At 43.9% G+C, this 27,573-nt stretch overlaps 2 protein-coding genes across 4 annotated transcripts in view; one reads left to right on the top strand and one right to left on the bottom strand.

The window, feature by feature from the left end:
• The window catches only part of PVALB (parvalbumin), a 503,057-nt gene that overhangs the window by 70,007 nt on the left and 405,477 nt on the right, over positions 1–27,573 (top strand). The gene's annotated exons all lie outside the window — the stretch shown is intronic.
• NCF4 (neutrophil cytosolic factor 4) overlaps positions 1–27,573 on the bottom strand; it is a 267,387-nt gene that overhangs the window by 138,317 nt on the left and 101,497 nt on the right. For all 3 annotated transcript variants that reach the window (XM_069653000.1, XM_069653003.1, XM_069653001.1), the window contains exons 3-5: positions 26,386–26,539; positions 25,938–26,008; positions 6,240–6,370 (exon numbers count right to left, since the gene is read on the bottom strand). In XM_069653000.1, coding sequence (XP_069509101.1) covers positions 6,240–6,370; positions 25,938–26,008; positions 26,386–26,539 — 356 coding nt within the window. The remainder of the gene's footprint in view (positions 1–6,239; positions 6,371–25,937; positions 26,009–26,385; positions 26,540–27,573) is intronic.

Here is a 27,573-nt window from a genome sequence, read left to right as displayed (position 1 = left end):
TGTGTGGCTAACTCTTCTTTTAGCTGTTGAATAATATTTTCTAATCTTGACTCTGAATTTGGCTCTGTTGTGCTTTAGCCTCTAATTGTTTCAACTCTCTCTGTTCTTGATTAAAAAGCTCTGCCTGGTTTTGCACAGAGCCCACACTATCCTGGTGTCTTTCTTCCATGATCAGCATATGGAAGTACATATATGCTGTGAGATGAGCCATTTGAATGTGCTCATCTATGCTGGTCTGTGTTATGTAAAAGTTTGCAGGGCCTGATGTAACAGCCCATTATCCTGCCACATATCAACATTTGCAGAGATAACCTGAATCATTCTAGCTTGCCACATTTCATTTTCTTGTTATACCCATTCACCTTCAATAAACTATTTGGATAGGAGGTGCTTCCTGGCCATATTGATTTCTATGGTGCTCATTCTGAAATGAGTTCTGAACATTATATACTCTCTATGTAAGGGGAGAAAATCTCATCCCTGTTCCTGCTTAGTTTCCACTCACAATGACAACTCAAAATCAACACTGTTTTATCTATACACCGCCCTGGAACACAGGCTACATGTCCGAATACAGGTCTGAATGGCACCTTCAAAATGCAACACAACTTTCCACCCACTGCAATGCAATTACACCCAAATGAATAGTCTGCTGCTATCATACTGTCACAAGAGAAGACTCTCAGCCAAACCCCGGCCACACACCCCCAGCTTTGTTGCTGTTGATTAGGTGGTAAAGTAAACTCAGGGAGTTCCTTTCCCCCCAAGCAAGGTAGGGCGCACCCAAAGTGCTTATACAGATTCAACTTTAGTGAGTCCTCCAACCCGTCTTGCACTAACCCCCAACAAATACCCTATATCACCAATGGATGAGGAACCAGACTGGTGTATAGTAAGAATATATATATATATTTATTTAAGATTTGACAAAGAAGACTAGCAACCAACATCAACCACCAATGCTGTGGCACTACACAATATCACAACTCCAAATGACTTTCCTTTATTAAAACAACACAGGTAAAATTTTGAAATATGCAATCACAACTTACATCAGATTTAATTGCAAATTAACCAATAGAAAACATTCACAATACAATGGCAAAATCGCTTTGGCTTGATTTTTAGAAAGGCATTGTTTGAGAAAGGAATTGGATGGGAAAATCGTTTTTTATGCTTTTATTTGAAAGGCAAGGTTGGGATAATGGAATAAAAGGGGGATTTCATTTTTCAACACACTTACAATTGAAATGTAATGCTTGGTAATTCTGGTTTGGGATGCAATGGAATAAATGGGGAATTTCATTTTGCACCCTCTGCATTCACTTGAATAGCAGCGTTTTAGGGCTACTTATTTTGGGATTGTGGACACCCCACTTCGGTACAGGAGTCAGGGGTTTCAGAAGAACCGTCACAGAAGTCTTTATTGTCTATACCTGTTCTAACACACTGGGCGTGAACTTTGTTCGTTTTCGAATTTTAACAATACTCATCCCGTGATTTTCTATATGGGAATTAATTAACTTCAATACAACGCGCTAAGGATTACCCAGATTATGATGTAGGCTGATGGAGGAGAAAGATTTATCATCTCAAAATGACAAGAGGGTGGGTTTTACCTTTTTGGAGTCTGGAAATCTAACAACAGGGCAGCTACGCTAATTTTTCAGATAACTACATGAATCAATATATTTTTGGATTCTACATTTTATAGGGAGTCAGAAAATAATAATTTTAATAATTTTATTTCGGCATGCCCTTCCTAGGCAAAGCCAAGATTTTTCCCGGTTTGCTGCTGCACTGAAACAGCTAGAAATGAGACACTTCCCAATTCAAACATGAATTTAATGATTTAAAACTTCACCAATTTTCCAGTTCCTCAGACTTATGAAAATGCCAGAATCATAATTTTGATCATAACGTAAGTTATGTACATCACAAAACATTTGCTTTTACATGGTCCCAAAAGGCTTTTTAATCCTCTTTAAAATGAACCAGGCTGCGCTCACCGGGCCACACAATGCTCTTTTTATTTAGGAAAATGTAGTCAATGTTAAACATATGGCAAGACATTATATGAGAGGTAGTTTAATTTCTCCTTTTCCCCTCTAAGTTTCCATTCCTCCTTAAACATGTGACTAGCCACCTCCTCGGGCCAATATTTATTCTACCCTCTTCTGCTGAGCTTCAAAGGGTCTTTACTCAGAGCTAAAGAACTCTTTATCGGGAACCTGACCTCAAAGGTCATTTCTGTTGGTCATATTATCTGTATCACGTAGCTCTGATCTCTCTTGCAACATTTTGTTGTATATTTAACGGAAGCTCCAAGCCTGTTTCCTTGATTAACCCAGCCCAAAGGTCAGGGTGTCACAGTTCCAGATACCACCAGTTCAGTTACATGCACAATTCTAAGAAATAGTATTTACATTTATGAAACATATTTACACATGATATGTTGTATTGCATCCAGGGTTGCTGGCAAGAAATAAACTTTTTCTTTACAGAATGCCTGAACAGAAATAAGTCCCGTCTTGGTATTATTTTCACAGATTGGCCACAGTTACATAAGGAACCAGTGTTCATTTATGCAAAAATGAAATAGGCCTTTCTCTTTACAGTCTAATTTTATATGAAGGAAATTAAGTCTCTTTATTCCTGAAATGTAAGGCATCATTCCTCCTTTTTAGTTTCCAAATGCACAGTATTTCAAATGTATTTATTTCCTTCCATGCACACTTCTGCAGCCGTAAATCTGTCACGTGCCTTTACACAAAGTCAGCATCTGCAGTGCCACATGTCTTTTGTTTGGAATACATTGGACACAGTTAACAATATTCCAGTTCTAATTCGCACCTTTCTTCAGCTGAGTGCCTGTACATTCTAAGAAAATGGAGGGAGGCACATTCTCACTCATTCACTATGCCTTATGTCAAAATCACTGTTTTCTACTGGCTTTTATATTTCAATGGAACACCACACTTAGCCAGCTTCACTCTCACAATGATGCCTAGCATGGCCTCTCCATCTCTGTCGCTCTGGGGCTGTCTTTTTACCCCACATTCCAGAGCGTATTGCCACCAAGGGGACCTCCACCCTATATCAGGTCCTAAATGCATTTAGGGCCAAGGAGCTTACCCGACTCAGAGAGCGCTGGGAAAGAGATGTGAAGGTAATGGAACCCGATAAATGGTCATGTTTCCGAGGGACATCTGGATATCAGCTCACCTAAGACTCACTCGGTATGAGATATTGCACCGGATATATCATACCAGGGCGGCGCTGTCCCTTTGGGCCATAGCAAATGACGATAACTGTCTAAAATGTGAGAATGAGGAGCAACATTTTCCCACATGGTATGGGACTGTACGCAGATCCAGGCTTTTTGGGGGAGGGGTTCGCATAAGCTCTCCACGCTGCTGGGGGCCCCGAGTACCCTTGGACCCAAAACTAGTGTTGCTGGGTGCAAGGGGAGAAACTGGGTCCAGTAAGTACAAGAAAGTGTTTTATCTATGACAATGAGGCTGACGAAGAAAACCATTGCAGTAATGGGGGGTATGGCAAAACGCACACGGTTGAGCTGTTGGATGGCCGAAGTGCATAGGTCTGTCATGGTAGTGGCTGCACCCAAATGTTTCAGAGGGTATGGGTCAGATAGGGTGGTTAGGGTTGACAGGTGTTATTTCGTTGTTGTCTCCTTATGTTATGTGGGACAATGGTATGTATCCTTTTCTCTGCTGCTACACTATCAACTTTCAGATACTCTTCTGCTTATGTCTAACCTAGCAATGACAACTGTTTTTTTTATTCTGTCATGTTATACTTTTCTAACAATAACAATGTGTTATAAAAAAATGTATTCTGCCGCCTGCCACAGCGGTAACAGTAATTCAGCTGGGTGGAATTACAGCCGTATTACTGCCTGACTTGTGTGCAGTTCCCCTTGGCTGGCCAACTGGATTGGTATATGGAGTTGGAAAGCATGATGGTGGCATACAGGCATACGCTGCATGTGGTGACCGGGCATCACTGTTCACCATGATGCTTGGGAGGAAATTTAAAAAATAGTTGTGTCCAGCGAAGGTATCTAGTGATCAAAACAGCAGTGTATGCCTAAGAAAAGTAATGGAGAAAATCAAAAATCATCAACTGAGCATCAACAGCATTATGACGCCAAAGTGCAAGTGAAGGATCTAGAGGTGGTTGTAGATGATTATGTCCATGTGAGTGATCCAGGTTGGCTTGAGAAGAAATGGTCTACTGAAATCCTTGCCTCCCACGAAGCAATGCTAAGATTGCCCCTGGTTGGGTAATGATAAAGAATCACAAGACCTGGAATTTGGACAAAGATTCATCTGGACGTTATAGCGGCGGATCGTACTCGAAAAGATGAAGTGCATTATGATTTTGTTCCAATGGAGGACGGGCCACCTGAAGTGAGTGGCCATGTTGTTGTAATGAAAGAAGTATCATTAAGTGATCCCCCTGATTGCGTTGTGATTTCCTGGTGATGGAGCTCTAGGATAATACAAGATCACGGTCAACTGTGAGGATCAATTTTGCTGATCCACCTGATGTTGGAAGGACTACTCTTGCACGTACATAAACTCCCACATCATTTGCAGGAGTATATTTTGAACAACTAACCCAGGTTCTTTCTAGACAGTATGTATGCCTATTCAGTCAAAGCAAAGGGAGAGGAGAGAAAAAAATGTGTACTGTTGCTGCATCGTGATGTTGATCTGAAGTTTGGGCAGTTGATTGTGTATTGTTTAATGTACATTTATATCTGCATTGCTCTTAATACACTTTTATTGACAGCAATGTTCTAAAGCTAATTATATTAAATATATTTGTATCTTAATTATCCATTACTGCTCACTTTATTCCTTTATTCCATCCTATTTTGATTGGAGCATGCACTGATATTAAAGGTAGATCTCAGCATAGTGTTATATTGCTTTGGCGGAGGGAGGATGTGTTGTAATGATGACCCTCATGCAGCACAGTTCTCGAGACATCACCCAATGCCTGGTGCGTGAGGTGCAAAGTTGGCTGAAGGGACGGTTGGAGGTGTTGAGCAGTAATGGCCATCTTGCTGCATGCTCTATAATGTCATATGCTTACCCACAATAAACCATTACACTTACCTGCTGTGGCTGTATTCCTGCTTCTGACAATGTATAAATGCTCAAACATTGCCCTCGTCGCTGTTGAGTGCAAACGTAAGCACGCCAAATAAATACGTCTCCTTAATGTATGGCAGTCCCTGCCCCAGACCTACTGTATAAGGGACAGCACCCCTTCCCCGAAGAGAAATTCTGGCTACATTTCTACTGTTACGACCATGGCAAGCTGCGCCCCCAAACAAAAATAAATGCTGCCAGCATGCCAAGCAGCGTTTACTCACTTTGCACTGCACAGCACACATGTGAAGGGCAAACGGCAGCGTGCGCGCTTGTACACAGCTTTTTTCCCTTTACATTTGCACCCGGCAGTGCAAATGACATAAAATGTTCAGCAGGGAGCCGCTTTTGTTACAGTGTAAACATAATGGCTCCCCACCGTCAAATTACAAAATCTTATAAAATGAGCTCTTTTATGTTGTAATAAAAATCATATTCACGCTGATTCCACACAGTCTGTCAGGTGCTTGCCATTATTCTGTCCAAGTCCACGTTCACCACAGAGTACATTTCCAAGAAAGAATAGCAAAGGGTAAAGAGCCAAGTGAGTGGAGAATGAGGGGCAAAAATGAACATTACAGACAGATACAGAGGGAAGAACAGACAGGGGCCCTCAATAGGACCCTGTCGTTAAGGGGTTAATGGCGCCATAAAAGGCTGCGGCGCCGTTAACCCCTTAACGCCTTACTACGAGGTCCCTTTGCAGCTCCCGACCTGAACGGCTGGTCTGGACCAGCCGTTAAAGTAGGGACCCGCAAAGGGACCTTGATGGCAATTACGGTACCGAAATTGCAGTACCGTATTGCAGTACCGTAATTGCCGCCTTCCCCATTCCCATTGAGCCCTATGGGGCAAAAATGGGAATGGGGAAGGGCCATGGAGAAAGGGGGAATTACCGCCCCGCCAACCTTGGAATGGGGTGGTAATTCCCCCTTTCTCTGTGGCGGACTCCGGCATGGACCATGGTGCTAGTAGCACCATGGTTTAGCGCCAGAGTCCTAATGAGGGCTACAGGGTATTGAGCAAAAAATATAGGACAGTAAAAGTTCCACTTACACTCTGCGTGTTGGAGGGCGCAGTCTGCGGAGGCGCCCACTGGGCGTTGTGTCCTTGTCGAAGCCTGTCTGGTAGAAGAAAATCCGCACGTCCTCATCCAGGAGGACCCATATGGGGAGAGAGAGCAGATTCTGCAGGAGAGACAAAAGAGATTGAACAGGACAGCCACCGGAGTAAAGATGACAGTCCCCATCTATACATGCCCCAAGTATTGCTGGAACATTTAAGACAGCCACCGGAGTAAAGGTGACAGTCCCCCTCTACACATGCCCGGAGTATTGATGGAACATTTAAGACAGCCACCGGAGTAAAGATGACAGTCCCCCTCTATACATGCCCGGAGTATTGATGGAACATTTAAGGCAGCCACCTACGTAAAGATGACAGTCCCCTATACATGCCAAGTATTGGCCTGAGTATTGCTGGAAAAAGTATTGGCTTTTTTGGCTCTCCTGACTAGCTCAAGTGAAATCTGGTACTCTGGACTGATGTATGAAATCTGAGATCCCAGAATGATGTCAATGGGCTAAAGCTATAAACTCACATCTCTGAATCACCCATTGGTCGTGGCTCCCTGTTCCAGCCACATGCCACATCTTGAATGGTGGCAGTCCGTTGGGACCGAAGCTCATGCCTCTGAGGGACCCTAGTACAGAATCAGATGTCAGAAGCTAGCAGGACTATGTTTGGATGCTTGAATTTGGTGATAAATACCTCGGGGTGGGCCATAACAGCTGGTAACGCTTTGCAGGCCAAGAGAAAGCACCGAGCAACGCATGCATTGCCATTAGCACCCAGCAAAGCTAATGGTTGCTTACAAAAGTTTCCTTTGATGGAAGGACGCCCACGGTGATTGTCTTCGCATCAAAGAAAACGAAGTCCAAGCAAACATATCCGCCATGGAAAAGTGACTGGAACTCTGAACAAAATCGCTTTTTCCCGTTTCCTCCTTTTCCCCATGGCGACTCATAGGGCCACATCGTGGCTGCTAGTGCACAGAAGTGGGCTTCCAGTGACTACAGAGTGAGAACGCACTAGTGATTGGGTTGAAAAAAGAAACAGAAGAGGAAGTTGCCGTGGATAGGACTGCTTTGTGGTAAGGGCACAGGTGAGCCAGCCATGGCGGCTGAGAAAAATGCATGCATCGATCAGCATCATCAGCCTAAATTATCTGCGCCCCGATGGCGAGGTGCTTGAATGCATAACTTTTGTGTGATAGTGCAAGCATGTGTTCACACTCCGGAAAGACCTCTTGGAGGCTTAGGAGTCCCCAAGCAGGAGGAATCCCACTAACACTCACTACCTTTCCCTGGAAGACCTTTCTTAGAAAGGGGGTCCAGTGAGTGAGTTCCACCTGGAATCAGTGGCATCACAAAGAGAGTGCAGGGTGGGGGGTGTGGACCGACTCCCCACGCCCCTAGTGAAGCCACTGTATAGGCTGCACCTTTGAGCAATACAAACGCAATTGCTCAAAGCTACAGCCTATTTCTGTCACCGCCGCTGCGGTGCCGGCCGAACAGTGAAGCGTGCTAACCTGCTAATGAAATGTAACATCAGGGGTCTCTGCTGCTACATTTCATTAGCAGGTTAGCACGTGTCACTGTCAGGCTTGCACTGCTCATGGGCCGGGCCGTGATGAGGGGCTGACTGAAGTGTGTGTGACACCTGATGCAGTAACTCATGGTGTCACCACCCAGCCTGGCAACATCCAGCCACCGCTACCCATAGGTGAGCTAATGCTGCAAGAACCATTGCTTCCCTTAGGATGAGTCCATTAGTAATGGGGCGTCCACATGAGTGGGGGGACCCTGCATCTACTGCAGTAAATTCCTACCTCCTCTTATGCAGTTCTGTGAAAATGTATACCTGTTTTCTTTTAAAATCAGCTCATACCAAAAACCTGGAAAACGACCATTATAGTCAGTTTTTAAGAAAGGTGACAGAAAACATCCTGCAAATTACCGTCAGCTGGCAATGCTGGACCCGATAGGCAAGATATTCGCTGCAATCCTCGTTAAAAGATCCAACGAGTGGACCAAAAACAACAATAGACAAGACCCTCGTCAGACTGGATTCACGAGCAACGTGGGCACTAATGTAAATCTGCTAATCCTTAATACACTCAAGCAAGAATCATTTAGAACTAAAACCAATGTTCATGCCATATTTGTTGATCTGCAAATGGCATTTGACAGTATTAACAGAAATACATTGTGGGAAAAACTTGGAACAAGGGAAATGCCCTTGCAAATTGTTGGCCCCCATTAAAGCCCTTTATAGCGATACCACTGTCCGAATCCGCCTGACCAAAGACGGGGCCCTATCTTCAGTAATAAAAACTACCAACGGACTGAAACAAGGATGCCCTTTGGCTGTCATCCTTTTCAACTACTACCTTCTTGACATAGCTGAAAAAGACCCGCTCCCATTCGCCAACCCTCCGAGACTGAACACGATACCCGTCCCGTACATATTATACGCCAACAACATCATGCTCATCGGCAAGACTAAAGTTGGTCTTCAAAAAAGCTTGGACAATCTTGATGTCTATATTAAAAAAAATGACATGAAGATTAATGTCTGCAAAACGAAAGTAATGTCATTGGGCTACTGCACTAAAAAACAACTCAAGTCAAGGTGATTAAATATCTTGGCATAGGGCTCAATCAATCTCAGGTGGAACAGAGCTGGTTCCTTTATTTAAAGCACTGAGTACTTACTCTAGCCAGGCTGGCCCTGACTATCCATAGAAAATATGGTGCCTACACAATGAGACCAGTGATCACCTTTTACAGGCAAAAGGCAACTGCGATCCTATTATATGGGAGTGAAAGCCTAATTAACATCTCAAGAAACATTTGGCCGCTGTTCGAAGGCATATTCTAGCTATAGTCCTAGCATTGGCCCCCGCGCTTCCGACCTCGAGAATAAGATATGATCTAGCTCTCCAATCACTTGAATCCATTCAAAACTGGAAGCAGCTAGACATCTACCGCAACATTGTCAACAATGATAACACGCCAGCAACAAGGATCCTCATGCAAACCAAACAGACACATACCTCTCCTACTCTAAGGGTATAGAAAGATGCTTGTCAAGCCTTGCTCAATCAATATGATATCCAACTTGAGACTTTGATCAATAGACCCACGAAGGCGAAAAAGAAGCTCAAGGAGAACGACTGGATTCAAACCACTAACGAAAAAGCAATGTATAAAATGAACATTATCCCGGTAGTCGAATCAAGGGCTCTGAACGAACTACTTCCCTATTTAGAAAAGTTTCCCTCCAAACCAATCCGAGACACATACCTCCGACTCTGTCTTAACGCTCTCGACACCTATCTTGCAGCCACCAAACAAATACCCAATGAAGAGAACCTCTGCAGACACTGCGAACAAAGAAACAAAGAGGAGACGATACATCACATCTTTATGGAGTTCCCCACTCTAACAGAGAATATGATTCTTTTTGCACGTATGATGAAGTATCCTAGAACACCTCTTGTAAATGAAGAAATGTGGCTCCAAATAATCTCTGGCACAAACACCAAACTGATCATCAGGATAACTCAGTTGTGGATGCCTATAATGAAGTCAAACTAACTTAAAAATGTTTAAATAACCAAAGAAATGTATTTCGAGACATTCAAAAATCACATGAAGCATAAATATAAAAGTTTGTTTTCAAACTAACACGCTAAATAAAAAAGATTATTTTTAAAGTTTTCTTTTACTAGCTTTGAGCTAGACACCTTATTTCATTTTTACTTCAGGAGAATGTGATTGCTGACCTAATAACAGTCCATTGACACAAGTATATGGCAGGAAGCCAGACAAAGTTTGCAGCCTTTCATGGCTAGCTGGCTATTTTAAAATGCCACCTAACTGTCTGAATGGCTTATCTTCTGCAGGATCAGTTATGCTTGCGTGTGTTGGAAGCAATATGCAAGTGAAAAAATCTTCCAAAAGGGTCGTTTTAAACGACTCCATTATGGTAATATATCCACACTATTGCTGCTCTGCAGTCGTGGGGTGGAGCGCAGGGCTGTTACAGGGTTTTGTGAGGCCTGGGGACAAAACTTGGGTGTGACCCTCTTACTATTGTTTCATTGGCCCTCATTAGGACCCTGGCGGATTTTTTCCGCCGTCGGCGGACTTTTCCGCCATGGCGCAAAGTCCCTTTACGCCATGGCGGATGGCGGACTTACCGCCCCATTCCGAGGTCGGCGGGGCGGTAAGTCCCCATTGACCCATTTACCCTTCCCCATTCCCATTTCGGCCCCATAGGGCTCAATGGGAGTGGGGAAGGAGTTAATTACGCCACCGTAAATTACGGTGGCGTAATTAACACCAAGGTCCCATAGCGCCATGGATTTTTACGCCCGCAAAAAGCGGGCGGAAAAATGACCATGGCGCTATGGGAACTCGTAGTTGGCGGTAAGGGGTCGGCGCAGCTAACGTTGGCGCAAACCCCTTAGCGCCAGGGTCCTAATGAGGGCCATTGACTCAGCGGTGATGCCGCATCACCAAGGGAAACGAGAGACCTCTCCGTTAACTTTATGGATGGAGGAACCCCCATTTGACTGGTTATTATGACTGCAAATAAAAGAAACCAAAATGTCGGTCAATTGACACCACCCGAAGCCATTGAACTAATAATTAGTTCCTAGGTGCAGTGGTCGAAGTGTACGAAAAGAAGTAGTGGAACTATGTTCCCTGCTGGCCTGCACCCACTCCCCACAAACTCCATCACTACGCCCCCCCACCCCACACACAATACAAACCCCCAAACACATGCACCTACTGTTTAAGGGAACGTTCCGTGTAGTGCACTGAAAGTGCAAGTACAAACTTCTTCCTACACTTTTATTTTAAAACGAAACCTTTCCGGAACAGTTTATTTTTCAAATATAAGAATAGGAACAGTAAAACTTAATTTAAAAAAGTAGAGTAGCACCGCTCCCGGCCGCTCCTGCTCACTTCGACCACTGCCTAGGTGGAATTGGAATCCACTCATTGCATCTCTGAGTAAAAACTATTTGTAATGGTTTGGCTGGAATTTCCACCAAGGAAAAATGAGAACTGATGTCTTCCATAAAGGTTTACTTAAGAACCATGACTAGTAACTAGCAGGTGCCAAGCATATGACCATCACCCTCACTGTCTACAAGCAGTTCCATACACCCCCATCAAGTCCTCAAAGCACCCTTCCTTAGAGAGGACAGACCCCCCATTGTCACATATGTGGTCATGTGCCTAGGCATTTTCTTTCAATTTGTGAACCCCAATTATCGTCTGCACCTCCTAATGCTTGCCAAAGAGGCATATATCTCATTTGCACACTATAAATTCCCAATGCTAGCTGAAAAAAATCCCCCCTTTGTATTCTTAAGCATCTTGGAGCTGCTGTCTTTTGGCAGATTAATTTGGTGCAATATTAAACCACAATTAAATGATACTACGTAGGGGTGTTGCTAGGTCTGGAAAGGATCAGAGGCTAAGCTAATGTCGGGACTGGCAGGATTCAGAGGTTAGCTAGCCTTTTGGTTGTAGCACCTGAGCTTCTATCCGGGGCTACAACCAAAAGACCCGGGGCTATACCCTCTTCAGCCCCCCCTAGCAACGCCTCTTCTGCTATGCACCCTGTCTCTGCAACACATTACCAATGCATATAAGACTGTCCCGCTCCATCCTATTGTTCAACAAAGACCCAGAGGCCCTACTCTTTAAGAACATCTGGCCAATCGCTAATCATTCCACTCAACACAGCTTCACCTCCTCTGGAGACCCTTCCTCCCATTCTCATCCTACACATTCTAGCTGCTCTGCCACCGCCACTGCCTACCTATAACTGCCTGGGTGCATCCCCTATGTACAGCACTGCTTAGCTTCCCAGCTAGATCTCATTCCCATAAACTCTGCACATACAGAAATACTGACCAGGTACAGTACGCTCCTTCAGCATAGTTAAGGATTGGCAGATTCCTGCTGGTGGTATCCTTATTCCTGCTGGAGTAGCTCACTGACATTGTTGCAATCCTCGGATACGTCATTGTGGGTCACCTTTCTAAATGAAAATAATTTCATACAAAGCACGCATCCTAGAAAGATCCTGTGTGTGGGAAAAGGTTGTGTGTGTGTGTGTGTGCACATACGACTCACTGATAAACCCTCTGAGAAGGTGCATTTAAAAATGCGTCCTGAAGAAACAAATGTCCTTGGAGCGCCCTCCATTCAGTGTTTTATGAAAGAAGTCTGGGAAATTACACTAGAGGGGACTAAGGCAATTCAGATTCTGTTTATGCCCTGAAAACACGTGCATAACATGTAATTGAAAAGTGCCTACGCACCAGTCGCCGAAGGCTACCATAATTCAGTCTCTGTGATTGTCTAACAATCTCCCTGATTCTAGTATTGTAGCCAATCTCCCCATAAATGCAATCAATTGACCCCGATCACACTGAAACTGTTCATAAAGGCACCTCCCTGAATGTAATACACGCTTGGAGGGCATTTCCTCGGCCCAGTTGGAAATGGCTTCTTCCACTGCATTCTGTTGCAGCACGTTGGATTTTGACATCAGACCAAGACATCAGGATTTCTACTGATACAAACGGAAACACCCGTACACAACTATATGCAACACTTTATAGCAAGATGTCAAACCATGATTTATCTCGTTTTGCCTCCCTATGCTGCATTTTATGGAAAAATACTTGCAAGACTCAACTGAAGTTAAAGAGCACAAGCAAGAAACGTGTATTGCAATAGGAACAAAACTGCAAAGATGTTCCCCAAACACACTTAGGTAAAATGTTATGCCTGCTATAAAATGCATTTCAAAAGGTGCATGGACAATGGAAGGTTAACTTGTTGATATTAAGTACAGGAACAGAATAGTCTATTAATGTGGGGGCATGTTTAAGGCTAGACCCATATGTGTGTTCTGTGTTTAATTAAAGGATGGATTTTACCTATTGCAAAATGATTCTGATGGGATGGTGCATAAAAAGGGTTCTTACTTATTTTCAGCCATTTGTTTAAGTTACCTGATTGTAGAATGAATTATATCTCAGCAACTGGATCCTGTAGAAGCCAATTGTACGCTGGTCTTTGTGTAAATAGTCTCATGTGTTTTGCTTTTTATTGATGCTAACTATCGCTGCAGGGATTATATTGTCCCTAGGGAGCGCTGATGTGCTGCTTATCTAGGGTGAGGGGATAGATAAGAAGCTGGCCCCCGTCTATTCAGCCAATATCCACAAGCAATAATGTCCACAAAGCCAATAGTGAACAGATATTTACAAATCCGGAATGAGAATCCGAAATGTGAGCAGGGCAGGGAGTTAGCACATTTTAATGCTCCTCACTCATCTGCTAATAATATATATATAAAAGCATTATTTCATATGGATGTTCAATAATAACTGGACATTCCTCTTAATAGTCCTCTAAATGCACTCCCAATTTCTACACTTAAGTGGTCTGAGAGACAGGATCACAACATTCTGGGAAGGTCAGGAATCCAGTCCCCTGTTTCCAAAGTATACACGTGCTCCTGCAGCAGTTTTACACAAACATGAACTGTCAAATAAAGCAAACTTGCCAAGAATCCCCCCAAATATGTATTTTGTTTAGGATGGAAATGACTGGCATAACTTTGTTGGTTTAACCCGGGGATAAAATGCAGCATATCTTTCAGAGCCCAGTGAGTGTCTCCACCCACCAAAGGTTGTATCCTCTAGTTTGTTTGACTTTTCTGAACCTGACAATATATAAAAGAGGAAACAGAAATATGTTAGGTAAAACAAGCATGTTCCCATTTTACAGGAGAAATTAGCAAAACAGGGAATACATAGCATCACAAGTTAGTGTAGTAAAATAGGTGGATTGAAACATTAGAAATGCATTTCTGCTATTTTACAAAGTGGAATGTAAAATGCGAGGAAGAAAACACGCTGCGAATTAAGATTTTAGAAGGTTGCAAACTTGATGAAACAAAACATGCTTAGCATAACAATACACAATAGAGGTGAGGAACTGCTGCATTTGAATTGTAAAGGAGACCACTCATGCAAATGCGTGAGGTACCAGGTTATAAGGGTGCAGGCAGCTGTTACATGTTTCTCACCCTAGTGAATTGCATCAGGCCCCCAACCCTCCCCCGTCCTTGCCCCGCACGCCTTGCAGTACTCTCCCAGTCTGATTTTCATGAAGTTGAAATGGTTTGCACTGTTAAATGAAATCAACAAACAAATGGGGGCCAGTGTGAGGCAGGGACGTCATTTCACCAAAATGCCAGGGGTAGCGGAAGTGACATCACTTGACCCTTGACCTCTGATGACATCACACAAAGTGATGTCATTTGACCCCACACGAAGTGATATCGCGGGAAGCTTTGGAACATGACTTTTCACCCCTTGGCAAAACAGGAAGTAGCCTGGGTGAGGCTATATAATAGCATTGTTCCTAAGGACACTACCAAAAATTGCGATATCACTATACTGTGATATATACATTGCATACAAGAATGGATCACCATATGTATCGTTAAGATCAGTTTGTATAGGGCCATATTACCATATTAATGTGAATGCAAGCAGACGTCCATGGCCAAATGATAATGATGTGTTATTATATAGCACTTAGGATTAAGCGCTTTATTTCAAACAAATATACATACAATATCACCCACCCTGTGTTGGTACTCATTTATCGACTTCAGAAGAATGAAAGGCTGAGTTGAGGTGTTTAAGAACAGACTAAGGGGCTGATTCATGGAATTATTTGCGCCGAAAAACGGGGATTTGTGCGCCATTCTGCCTGCAAATCCCTGTTTAACAAATGGGGATTTGCGGCAGAATGGCACACAAATCCCCATTTTTCGGCGCAAATAATTCCATGAATCAGCCCCTTAATCAGTAACTCACCCCCTGAAGTGTGCCTGAAATAAACATTTAATGAGTTTAGCAATTATTGTATAGAATTCCAGAAAGACAAATTATTTGTTAGGCCTATTCTTTCTTATTTAGGGTCACTGTAGAAAGTGTTACACTTGTGGAACCCCTGTTTTTTTTTTTTAAGAGGCCCTAACAAGAAAGTCAGACACTCGAGAAGCAAAGAGCCACATGGTGCTGGCCACAGCCCAGGAGGTTCCATTAAAAAAAAAAAAAGGTTTTTTATTTATTTTTAGGGGTAGCAAGGTAGACCACAGGGGTAGCAAGGGAGATTTCAGGGGTCGCAATTGTGAGCCCTGGCGACCCCTAAATGACGTCTCTGGTGTGAGGAAAGTATAGGCAGCTTCAGATGCCCTGTCATATTGGATGCCCCGGGTGCCCTGGGTGGATAAGGGCAACCCTGCACCACGGCCAGCGGAAAAAAAGATTAGTATACAACGATGCCCCTTTTATAGTGTGAGGATTCCTTCCCTCTCATGACGGGTCTGGAGCAAGGTCGGCGGGGGCAGAGAATGAATTTCACTGAGGGCTATTCTTATACAGGTGTGTTTGTGTTGTAAGTAAGGTGCGATGCACTTAGATGTTGATATCCCTCTGGTAAGAGGTAAGTCACATTGTTTTGACTAAAATGAAGGGCAGTGGGGCTGTAGACCATGCACAGCACCAACTTTAGGAAAGGGGGAAGAGTCAGCAGCCGGTATCACTCAAGGCTTGTCTGAGGACATGAACAAGGTTAACGATTACAGCGTAATGGGTCTGCACAGAAACGTATGTACCTCAGACATTGTCCCGTGAACTGTAAATAATTACATTCATTCCACACAAAAATAGAAATATTTTGCATTGCTGAACTAAGCATTTTAGATTAAAAGAATGTAGGAACCTATCTAATGAGAAACAATCTGGGCAAATAACCCATGGGATGTTTCCCACTGTGAAGGAAAAGTGCAGTTGTATGCAAATGATGGCCTAAAGGAATGTACCCGAGTACATTTAAACAAAAACGAATATACCACATTTCAGTTTTTATGTCTTGAAGGTGATAAGAGCAGTCGTGTAGGACCAGGCTTGTATATGCCCTCATACAAGTGAAACCCTCCATTGTGAAGTCATAAAATCGTCCCTTTACTGCATGAGGATTTATGCACTTAAAAGGCCTATGTGAGTTTTTGTACAGGGGTGGGGGAACACATCTTTAGGATTGTTTGGAGGTTGTGTACTGAACATCTTTGTGTTTTCACTCTGACGTGCTGCTATTAAAGATTTACTGAACTAACTTCACCGAAGGTTTGAGCTCAGAGTTTGCTTTCCTCTACACCAATTGGGAGGGTTTTAGCTCACTGTGCATTACCAGAGGATAAATAACCATTTGCATATCAGCATGGCCCTGCCCACAAGGACAGCCAGCACTTAAATCCTGAGCAATTTTCATATAAAAAAAAGACAACCATCAGCAATCCCAGGCACATGCATTTGTCTTGTTGAGTTGTTGGAAGAATCCGATAGATGCTGGGACATTTAAAAACATTAAGCATCAAGAAACATGGAGAACCACTACTCCCGACGCAGGTCGGGAAACCGAGAAGAAGCATGTTACAGCGTGGCGCAAGGAAGCACCTGGAGACACCGTTACGAGAGGCTTGGAAGCCCGAGGGTTGCTACGTAGAGGCTGAGATCAGAGGAAGCTGTGGAACAAAGAAGGCCGAGGCATAGCGGGCACCGGAGAGCTGACAAGACGCCTGCAAGAGGAGGAAGTGAACCACTGGGAGAATTGCAGACCACAGAGAACACCAAAGTGGCCACGAAAAACCAGTGAGCCCAGAAAGGGGAGTTGGGATGCTGGGGGGTTTTGTGGCATACACCGTACACCATTGAAGGGAAATTACATGAACTGGGTGAACCCGAGCAGGGAAGCTGGGACGTCAAGGAAATTGTTGAATAAACCATTGAAGGAGAATTACATGATCTGGGTGAACCTGAGAATTGGAGTTGGGACGCCAAGTCAATTGTTGAAAGAAGCAAGTGAAAGCAGGTTGAGGACCCAATGGTTGAGTAAAGAAAATATAAAAGCGTGGAACTGTCAGACAGTAAGAAAGTCCTGGCAGGAGAGTACACCAGGTAAACTGAATGTGAGTCTGTGACCCACACCCAAATACAAGTGAGCAAGTTGAGAAAGTCCTGGCAGGAGAGTATACCAGGCAAATTGAATGCAAGTCTGGGACATGCACCCAATTGTGTTAAGACAAGTGTTTAGGAGCGAAGGAAGAGAGTGTACAAGACTGTCAGAGGATAGTCTCATGCTTGCAAAGAATCTGCATATAAACTGAAGAGATGAAGATGGGGGAGTCATCCTATTAAATGTAGGAAATCCAGGGGAAGGGAGTCATTCCACTCGGAGTTGGAACTTCAACATTGCGACTAGGGGAAGGAAGGCATTCCCCTAGTGACTGGAGATTGTGTTTGCCAAGAGAAGAAAAACAACTTCTTAGTACTGTCAATACTGTGACATGGGGAAGGGAGGCATTCCCCTAGGAATAAGAAATTGTGTTTTGCCAAGAGAGGAAAAGCAATCTCTTGGTACTATGAACATTGTAACCAGGGGAAGGGAGACATTCCCTCTGGTATCATTGGAGAACTCTGAGGAGCCAAGAGAAGAGAAGTAACTTCTTGGCATTGTGAATTGGGAAAGTGAGAAAGAGATCAAGGGAAGAATCATACCCTTTGAAACTGTGAACTGTAAAGAACCAGAGAAACTCAGGGTAAGGGAATCATCTCCTGAGACTTGTGGAATTTTAGTTGTTTATTTCTTTTTGCACCTTTTGCAACTTTATGTTGTAACTTTGGAAAAGAGCTGCATACGACCAACTGAAAGACTATTTCCCTTTTCACTTTATCTTGAGTTGAGCGTTTAAGGGTCAGGTAGGATTTGGACACAGGCTGGGGAACTTTACTTTGGACATTCTGACACAGACATCCTTTAGTTTCGTTGAGGCAGAGAAACTCCTCTTAGAGTTAGGGCGGGTTAGGACTTTCTCCAGCACTTTTCTACTTCCATAAAGGTCTTTGCCAACCACCACAATGCCCGTGTGTCTGAGTTTTACTCCTGGTTATTAAACAGACTCTTGAGCCATAAAAAAGAGCTGGCTGTTCAATTTCATGGGGATTTGGGATTTTATATCAGAGAGAGACATAACTCTGCTAGTCTTCAAATAACAGTACAATGACATGTTGCTGAAAACATTGCATTATGGGAATTTAAGTGACGGTTCCCTGGCCCATTTCTTCTAATAGAATTTTAATGGGCTAGTAGGATCATTGGAATACAAGGTGCCATTGGATCAAGTAGTTCATCCAGATTTTCTCTGACAAGTGGTTGGCTGAACCTTTTCCACCCTTTAGCTGTGGAAATTCAACAATTGACCCCAAATTACTACATTTTACAATACAAGGTCCATAAATTAAATAACTGATCAGTTTGGATCATCTTCAGGTATGAAAATGCCAAGAATGTCTACTAGATGGTAGTGCTGACCTTTTTTCAATGTAATACAGGAATCCATGTGTATCAAGTACAGCACTGCCATTTAGTGGAACATTTTGCACATATTCAGATAAACCCCCTGACGGAAACATAATTTCCGGGGTGAAAAAAACTTCCCAGCCATCACTCTCCTGTGGAGATAGGCGCACATGATGATACATCAGATTTTGTTCGATGCCGCCTCCAAAACCACAATTTTGTGGATATATGTCAATGGACACATACATTTCATGGCACAATCCTTTATTGGAAGTGCACATGTGGAGACCCACTATCCTCTCCCTAAACCACGATGCATACCTCCAACACACATTAGACGCCAACTCTACTTTCACACTACTTAAACCGAACACACACACTCCTTCCCAAAACTCCAACTATACCTACCTGCCCTAAACCCAAAACAACCCTCCCCGTGCCCAATCAGCAACATCCCAATGTTGCCCTTCTATACCAGCTAATGTATCCCACCCCTTCTACTCCGGTGAGGTGAGGACTTCCAACAGTGTATGTTGGTGTTGAAGTCCTAAGTGGTGCAGACTAATGGATGAATGAAAAAAAGAAGAATACTGTAATGTTTGAATTTGTGCCTTTATTTTGTTATTAAAGAAAGGGACAAAAGGTCACATTGATGTTCTTTACTTGATTGAATTGGTATAGTTTCCGTAGTTGTGTTGAAAAAGTGTCTGTCCCTTTCTTCTGTTATATGTTCTTCATCCGCAAAATAGTCACTGAAATGCTTTTTTTGTTGTTCAGTTGGTTTGTGGAAAATCGTTTTTCTGTTTGCATTAACTTGTTTTTCAATAGATTTTATTTTCTTCCAATAGAGTTGATGCGTATCTTCCATTCTCAAAACAGTCACTGAATCACTTTCCTTGTTATTCAGTTGGTTTGTGGAACGTGGAATGATGTTACTATGCTTGTGTTGGGTTAGTTTTCCAATGTGGTTTGTTTTTTCCAATGGGGTTTGTGGGTTATTTTTACCCATGCCAATGCGCCCCACTGTACCCCGTTGCCAATGGGGAAAGAAACAGACAAAAATTGATGCGCTAACCCCTGTGCGCACAAAAATCTGGAAAATTGCGCATGGTTCATAAATCACAGAAGGCTGCACAACCACGCCACACACTGTCGAAGTTGGTGTAAAAACAGAACTCACTGCAGAAGAATGCCAGTGGGTGCTGTACATGTATCACGAAGCAAGGCCACAGAAGTGGGCTAAAAACCGACAAATGCCTTTTAAAATGCAGCTTTCCCAACCAATTGCAACCTTCAAAGTGCTGTTTTGGTGCTAAATTCAGCCATTTTCCAAGTGAACTATTGAAATTAATAGTGTGCTGAAACCACAGATCATCCAGTGCAGTCAGAAGAAACCGGCCTCACTGACTGACAGCAGCTAAGAAATGTATTTTTATAAAACGCCAGTCCAGCAACAGTTTGTCTTCAGTTACATGGGAAAATGCAGATGAAAGTGGCAACATCCAACAATTTCAGCTGTGCAGAGAAAACTCCAAGCATAGGCTGAATACTTACTTCCAGGCTGCAAACAAAGTCCAGCACACAAGGACAGAAATGGTGCTGAATAGATTTTAAATGTGCTTTTTCCCTGAAGAAATTTGCCTATCTTAAAGCATGTTTGTGAAGGGCTTAATTCTTTTAAAAGTCCAAATCCCTTATAAACTGTGTTCAGTTTTATATCTTTTAAATGAAAGACCTTAAAGTGAATTTTAAAGTAACCCAGTTGGAGTTAACTGGTTAATTCTGACTTGCCAGTGCCCAGCCTGGGAAAGATGACACTTCACTTTGACACTCCCTTGCTACAGGAAGCCTTAATGGATGCTGGAGGTTCCCGCATATTGTTAACAATGAGCTCTTCAGACTTTCATCTCTGTCCTAGCCAAGGACAATGGCAGGCTGCCTACTGATCTCTACAGGGGAGCTTCCCTCTCAAGGAAGATGACACCCCCTCCCTGATCAAAGGAATGTGATAGCTATTGCCTGTTGAAAGGAAAGTTACAAAGAGAAAAAAAAACTGCCCAGAACTTTTGGTGTTTAAAGGCCTATTTGTGATTAAGTTTTGAAACTCTTTAACTTTGCAACATGAAGGAGGACAAATTTCAAAATTGGTAGTTGTTAATCTAATTTTAGGCCCTTGCTTTGAAGACATTAATAAACCCTATGCTACATAAGGAACAAAAGTTACAGGAAAACCCTAATTGTGGCAAAACTATTAATGTTGCAAATATGATATTATATACCCCTGTTCTAGGGGTCATCGTCCAGATATGTATTGAATTAGAAATTGTTAGGCCAAAACGTTATGATTAAAATGGACAAAATTCCATAGAACGACAAAGACAGTTCTCACAGAGATTGGAATTGGATGTAAGGATAACTCACAAAATATAGAATGTATGTGTCCGATTTTATTAGGGGGCATAATTATAAAAATGTGTATTTATGGGAAAGTTAAATTGTGGTTCAAATCAATGTGGGAGATCCTAAATCGCATCATAAAATACGACATCTCTTTCTGACTGGCAACCAGAACAAGGCAAGTGCCTTAGGCCACTCATAGCCGTGGGGGTGTGGTTTGAAATTCTGCCCATACAATAAACTTTGTGATGTCACTTGGTAGGATAAATATAGGAACTTCGCCACATACAGGCAGAGACGGCTTCCTGACCACATCCTGATTTCCGTGCAGCGCTTTGTCCAGAACTCTTCATCTTACAGCTGATTCCAGACTTCTTTTGCAAAACCCAGCCTTCAGCATTTGCTGAACTCTTTTTAGCTAGGCCCAAATCCAACCATCCCAAACCTAAGGGAAATTAATTCTGATCCAGTTTGGCTTGGTAACATTAAGGCTTGCCCGCTGAAACTTGCAATTCCGCTAATCTACCGTGTCCAGTAACCAGAAGGGCCAAACCAAATCCAGTCTGAGGTGCAATCCAAATTGACCAGAACCACAACGCTGATCAAATTCCAGCAGAAGTGCCCTGCTGCCGGTAGACCCGATCCAATGACCAGAACCATGATGGCCCAATCTTAATTACAGTGGACTGTAAGTATCAACAGGAAGAATAGTAACCCATACTATATTGTCTTGTCTATCCCAATCTCAACCCATCTATTTCTGACAGCATGTCTAAACTAACTGGGGCTGGTCATATGGTGTTCGATCCCAAACAACCCTTGGACTGGTGCTCTAGGCACCTTGAGGTAGTTGTGGTGGTGTTGTGTATTATAGGGAGGTGGTAAGAAGTCATCAGGAAGCAGGTATAACACCGGAGACTTATGTATATAAAAATGAGTATGTTTATTTATAGTTACAGGGCAAGTTAAGTAGGAACGGCAGGAGCTAATATGATAACATCCTTTCAGTAAGGTTCTCCCATCCTGTAATCCCAACTGTAGCTATTGGAACACTCATGTCCCATATGATTCTAAATTACATCACTGTATTCCACTCTCTGCACAGTGTGCCACCCAGTGCAGATAGATACCATAGATGCTACATGTTGCTGAGCCATGTTTGGGGTGCAGGCAACAAAAGCAACTTCCAAAACATCTGCATGCTCATCCTCAGTGGTTTTGTGGTGCCTCACTCTTGGGAGTCCTGCTCAATTAGTATTCTAGGCACCCGTGACTGATACCTCAGCCACATTTGTCCCAACTGGCATAGCACTCAGATGTTGCAGATACCTCAGCATCTAATCTGAGACTGCCAGTAGTATTTCCAATAGAGGAGGCTCATGTAAGCAGGTATAAGTGACCAGAAACATCCCTAGAAAATGGCTTACTTGAGGGTATCTGCTATATCTTGCCCTACGGCCATCTTCCTTGACTGTTGAAGCAGGGTTGGCTAAGGAGGCTTGGGGCCGAGGCAGTGGTGATGGGAGTAGTGACCCCAGTTGGTGGAGGTGGTCATAGCTCAAGTGGGGGTTCAAGAGGGGGAAGTAGCAGGCAAGGTTGTACTGGGGAGCTGGCAGGAGAGAATAGTACCAAACTCCAAACTCCTCTGCCTCCAGCTGGTCCCTGCGGCTTTACTGTCACTGGAGTTGGCAGTACCTGCTGGGGATGCATTTGGCATACATTCATTTCATTTAGAGGTCCCTCAAGCTATCATGCCAAAGTGGTGTTTCACCCTGCTTATTCGGTTTGCATGGGTGGTACTTTGCTAGCATGCAGTCTCACTTTGAAATGGTATGTGGGGCCAGCATACTATGCCAACTGTTACGTTGACAGCACACATCTCAATAAGATGATGCCTGTGTTGTCAGTAAACATCCAAACTGGTGTGCAAGTTGCTCCAACATTTTGGGCCTCATTCCGAGTATGGCGGTAAGGGATAGCGGCCACCGCTAACGAGAGCGGTGGCGGTAATCCCTTACCGCCATACTCCGAGTTCCCTTAGCGCCATGGTGCTTTTAACACCTGCTTTTAGCAGGCGTTAAATACCATGGCGCTAAGGGACCTTGATGTTAATTACGCCACCGTAATTTACGGTGGCGTAATTGACGCCTTCCCCACTCCCATTATGCCCTATGGGGCAAGAATGGGAATGGGGAAGGGTAAATGGGGATTGGGGAATTACCGCCCCGCCAACCTTGGAATGGGGCGGTAATTCCGCCAACCACCAAGGCGCTGCCGGTCCGGGTACGGCGTCAACCAAGGCGTTAATAGCGCCATTGGTTAGCGCCGTACTCGGAATGAGGCCCTTTGTGTTGAAGACATAGGAATGTTGGTGACATGCTGATGATGTTTGCAAAGCCTGACCTTAAGGTGTATGCAAGCATATGCACAGCAATTCACTGTTCATCGTGGGTACAGTGGTATTCCTTTCAAGGATTGTCTGGACACTACATGGCCTATAATGCAATGACCCAACATGTCTAACACAGCTGGATTGGACACATGCTTGCTGCTTAGGGCTTTGTTTGGCACAAATGCTACTTGCAGTTTGGTCTTCTAGATGGGATGTGGTCGGTTGCAAGCTGGTGAATCTGAAAGACTGAAAATAGGACTGGATTGTTGGACTACTTCTGGGTTAACTTGGCAATATAAACAACATCCTTAGGGAATCCAATCACCCAGGGATCCTGTGAAAAGGGTGGAAAGAAATAAGGATAGAAGTCAGTATTTTTTGTGCCCCCTGTGCCCCCTGTTAATCCCTGTATGCCACTTGGTGCCAACAATATGACATTTAAAAAAGCACAGACATACAAAGAACATAGAGATCAAATACCAGAACGCAGCATAATTAATTAAATACATTTGTATTCTCCTTAACTGCCTCTCTGTGCCTGCACACACCCAGGAACACAACAACCTCCTCACCACACAAACCTGACAGGCTCTTTGTCATAGCAACGTGGCGGAAAACCCACCACACATCTATCATTCGGACATGATTCCCCCACATTGACACATCCACCACAGAGACCACCCACATAATACTGGTGGTGGCATTGCCATAATGTACAAAGATTCACACACATTCAACAACCACACTCACCCACCAAACACATCCTTCAATGGGCTCGCTCTCAGCTGCACCCTTCCATCATGCTGACGCCCTGCATTCATCCACCTAGTGTAACAACCGCATCAATCAATCTTAACTTGCACTCTGAATGGTCCTTGTTCTCTAAAAACAACTACAGCTCACCCTATAACAACACATAACTTAGTGATGTTTACCCAGGTGGTACCCACCCAGACAACAACTAAGGGTTTTGGGGGGACCGCCCAAATAAAATAATTGGAAACATTTGATATATATTTTTTCAGTAACATTTCATACGTAAAAATGTATTTCGGTAACATCACATAGAACCAACCATACCCATCAGCAAAACGGCCTGCTTCCTCAATAACTTCAATCTGCCCCTAGTCACACGCAGAAACTTTCAAAATCATCAAGTCACTCTCAAAACAACCATCCACCACTACACTCCCATCCACCTCAGTATGCAACTCCCTCATGTACTACTTCAAATCCAATATGCACAACACAAGGCAGCCCTCCCCTCCACAGACATTCTCCCAACCCCCAAATCCCAAACCATCCAACACATGGCACACATGGACCCTCACAGTCAAAACAAAACCAGCACACTTCCTGGATGCCGCATGCTCAGCTCAGGCCGCATCCAACTGCATCCCAACCCTGGCTCAACACTGGGCCAACAATACCAACTCCTGGCTCTCACAAAGCACCACCCTCCAACCCCCACACTCAAAACAAGACAACCATACCTCCTCCTCAAGAAACCGTCCCTCGACCACACAATTGCTGAACACTATCGGCCAATCACAATCCTGCCATACTCCCTCATGGTACAAAGGTTTAAATTATATTAAATAAAATATCATCATAGTTGGCATGCAAAAATAACTATTACTGCAGTTGAGCTGAAAAGACAGAATAATGCAGAGACAATCATATCTATGCATATGGTACCAGTAATTGCGGCATGACAATTTATTTTATTGCAACAGTCTGTTGACCACATAATGAGGGTATATGAGTGGTAAACACAGTGCACACCAGAAATCTTTGCAATCCATATTCCATGTACATGTACTAAAGATGAAAGCTGTAGGCTGATGTCATGTTGTACATATCAAAGTGGTGCATTCACCATGCATCACCAATAAAACGCCGTTGCAGGCCATATTAGATCTGAGAGTTATACACATTGCATGATAACAGGTCATGCACGGTGTCCCATATGCTTGTCACTGATGTTTGTTTTCATAGAGTATGCACTGTCAACAGTGATGTCATCAGTCATGCCATAAGTAATAATGCATTGGGGGAGTGAAGTTTGCTTTGTCACCTTTCGGGGTAATATGTGGACGTATTAGGGTTCCCTATGTAACATTAAGGCATATTCAAGTGAATACTGGAATATATGTTTGTCATTTCCTGCATCCCAATTCTATCTCTTCATCTTCCAATATTCTAATAGCAACCTTCTCCCATGACAAACACTTGTGTAAAGGCGCGTTATAAATGCCATATCATATATCATATCATATCATTGGCACTCCAAGGTAGAGCCCGCAGAAGTGTACCTAGCAAGAGATGCCCATTGGCATGAACACGTCGATTCCATGGGTGACATTACTACATTGACCTTTCCTAGCTCCGGAGGGTAAATTATTAGATGCAGTCACAAATTGACAGTACCTTCATGTAGCCATTCAGGATTGGGATCCGACTCTCTGCGATATCTCGTTTGTTTCCTACGTAAACTTTACCTGAGAGTAGCAGAAAGAGAAAAGGGGTACATGGAGAGGTATCCAGCAATGGAGAAAAATGAGTGGATACAGTAGAAGTGATATTGAAAAGAATAGGACATATCTGATAAGAAGCCCCAGAGGGAAAAAAGCACAGGATGAGCGGACCATATAAAGGACGGGATATCTAGAGGAAGTGGGAAGAGAAACGGAGAAACATTGGGAGGGGCAGAGACAAGTGAACATGAGAAAGTAATGGGAAGAACACGAGGCAGCAAAATGATGAGAATGATGAGAAGGGGATAGGTGAGGGCGGGTGAGGGAGAGAAGGCGAGAAGGGAGAGGGCAGAGAGAAGAGGAAAGGGTAAAGAGGAGGAAGGGATATTTTGCATTCTCACCCGGCATGGTTGGGAGGTTGATTTTGTAGTTGCCGTTGGCGCTCTCTGGCCCATACCTCTCCTCCAGAGTGGCATTCAGGGTGTAGAACTGGCTGTACCTCCGGAAAATCATGTACTTGCCTCCACCCTTTGTCTTTACACTTATCAGGAACATCTAAAAGAGGAGTGGGCATTGGTCAGAGTGTCATTTCAAAACATCACCTCTGGTTACCCACGAATCAGATAACACGTGAAAAGCAATTTGTATTCACTAGGACCTGATGTACCCAGTAAGCGCAGCAGGGGTCAGGGGTCACTAGAAGTATTTTTTTTTTGTTGCTTTCTAGTATAGCAAAGGCACTTCTGATGTCTTCATGGGCATAGCTCCCAACCTTTTTTGACAGCATGGCGGGTGAAAACACCCGATTTTCTTTTTGGCGGGTGAGAGGCCCATAGAAGTGAATGGGCGTACGAGGACTTGGCGGGTGATTCATCTGCTTTCAAGGCGGGTGACACCCGCCAAAAGCGGGTGAGTTGAGAGCTATGCATGGGTAACGCTCATTTGATTCCACTTTCTATGATGGTACTGGCGATAACGCTCATAACCCCTGCAGCCGTCCATTTGCCTTTGCTCCCAATTATCTTTGCGCATGCACACAATGTTTTTACCCCCATGAATTGGCATGACACAAGATTTCAATTGGCAAAATTGGCCGCAGTTTTATTTCCATGACAACAGAAGTATTTGTACACAATAGTGACCTCATTCTGCGCGTGTGGCGTTTGCTTGCCGGATTTCCTTTGCTTCCCCCTATACTTGGTATAGTAGGCCCCCAACTCCCCCGACCCATTGTACCTGTTCCTATCCTGCCCGTGCAGGGGTCCGTGGGTGGGGAGAGCGCCGTTTGTTTCCGGGGGGAAGCTGAGCCTTGTTTGTTCCTACCAGGCGCCCCCGCCGTTTAGGCCCAAGAGGCGCTGGTCCAGAAGAGCGAAGACCCATTCTGTTTCCTTCTGGCTCGTCCGGAGTCTATCATTTGTGCTTGGTTGCCTGGTCCCTGGTCCCTGGTTGCCTGGTCCCTGGTCCCTGGTCCCGCCTGCTTATATCCAGCAAGCCCCGCCCCCTTCCTTTTGTTTATTCTTCGCGGGCTTTCCGGCCCATCCAGCTTTGGCGCCGTTTCGCCCCCTTTGTACTTTCCCCTTCCGGGTGAG

The sequence above is a fragment of the Ambystoma mexicanum genome, chromosome 3q, assembly GCF_040938575.1.
Source record: "Ambystoma mexicanum isolate Mex_15411 chromosome 3q, UKY_AmexF1_1, whole genome shotgun sequence".
NCBI classification, from domain to species: Eukaryota; Metazoa; Chordata; class Amphibia; order Caudata; family Ambystomatidae; genus Ambystoma; species Ambystoma mexicanum.
Note: the sequence above shows the minus strand (reverse complement) of the source record. Positions and strands in the feature narration are given on the sequence as shown.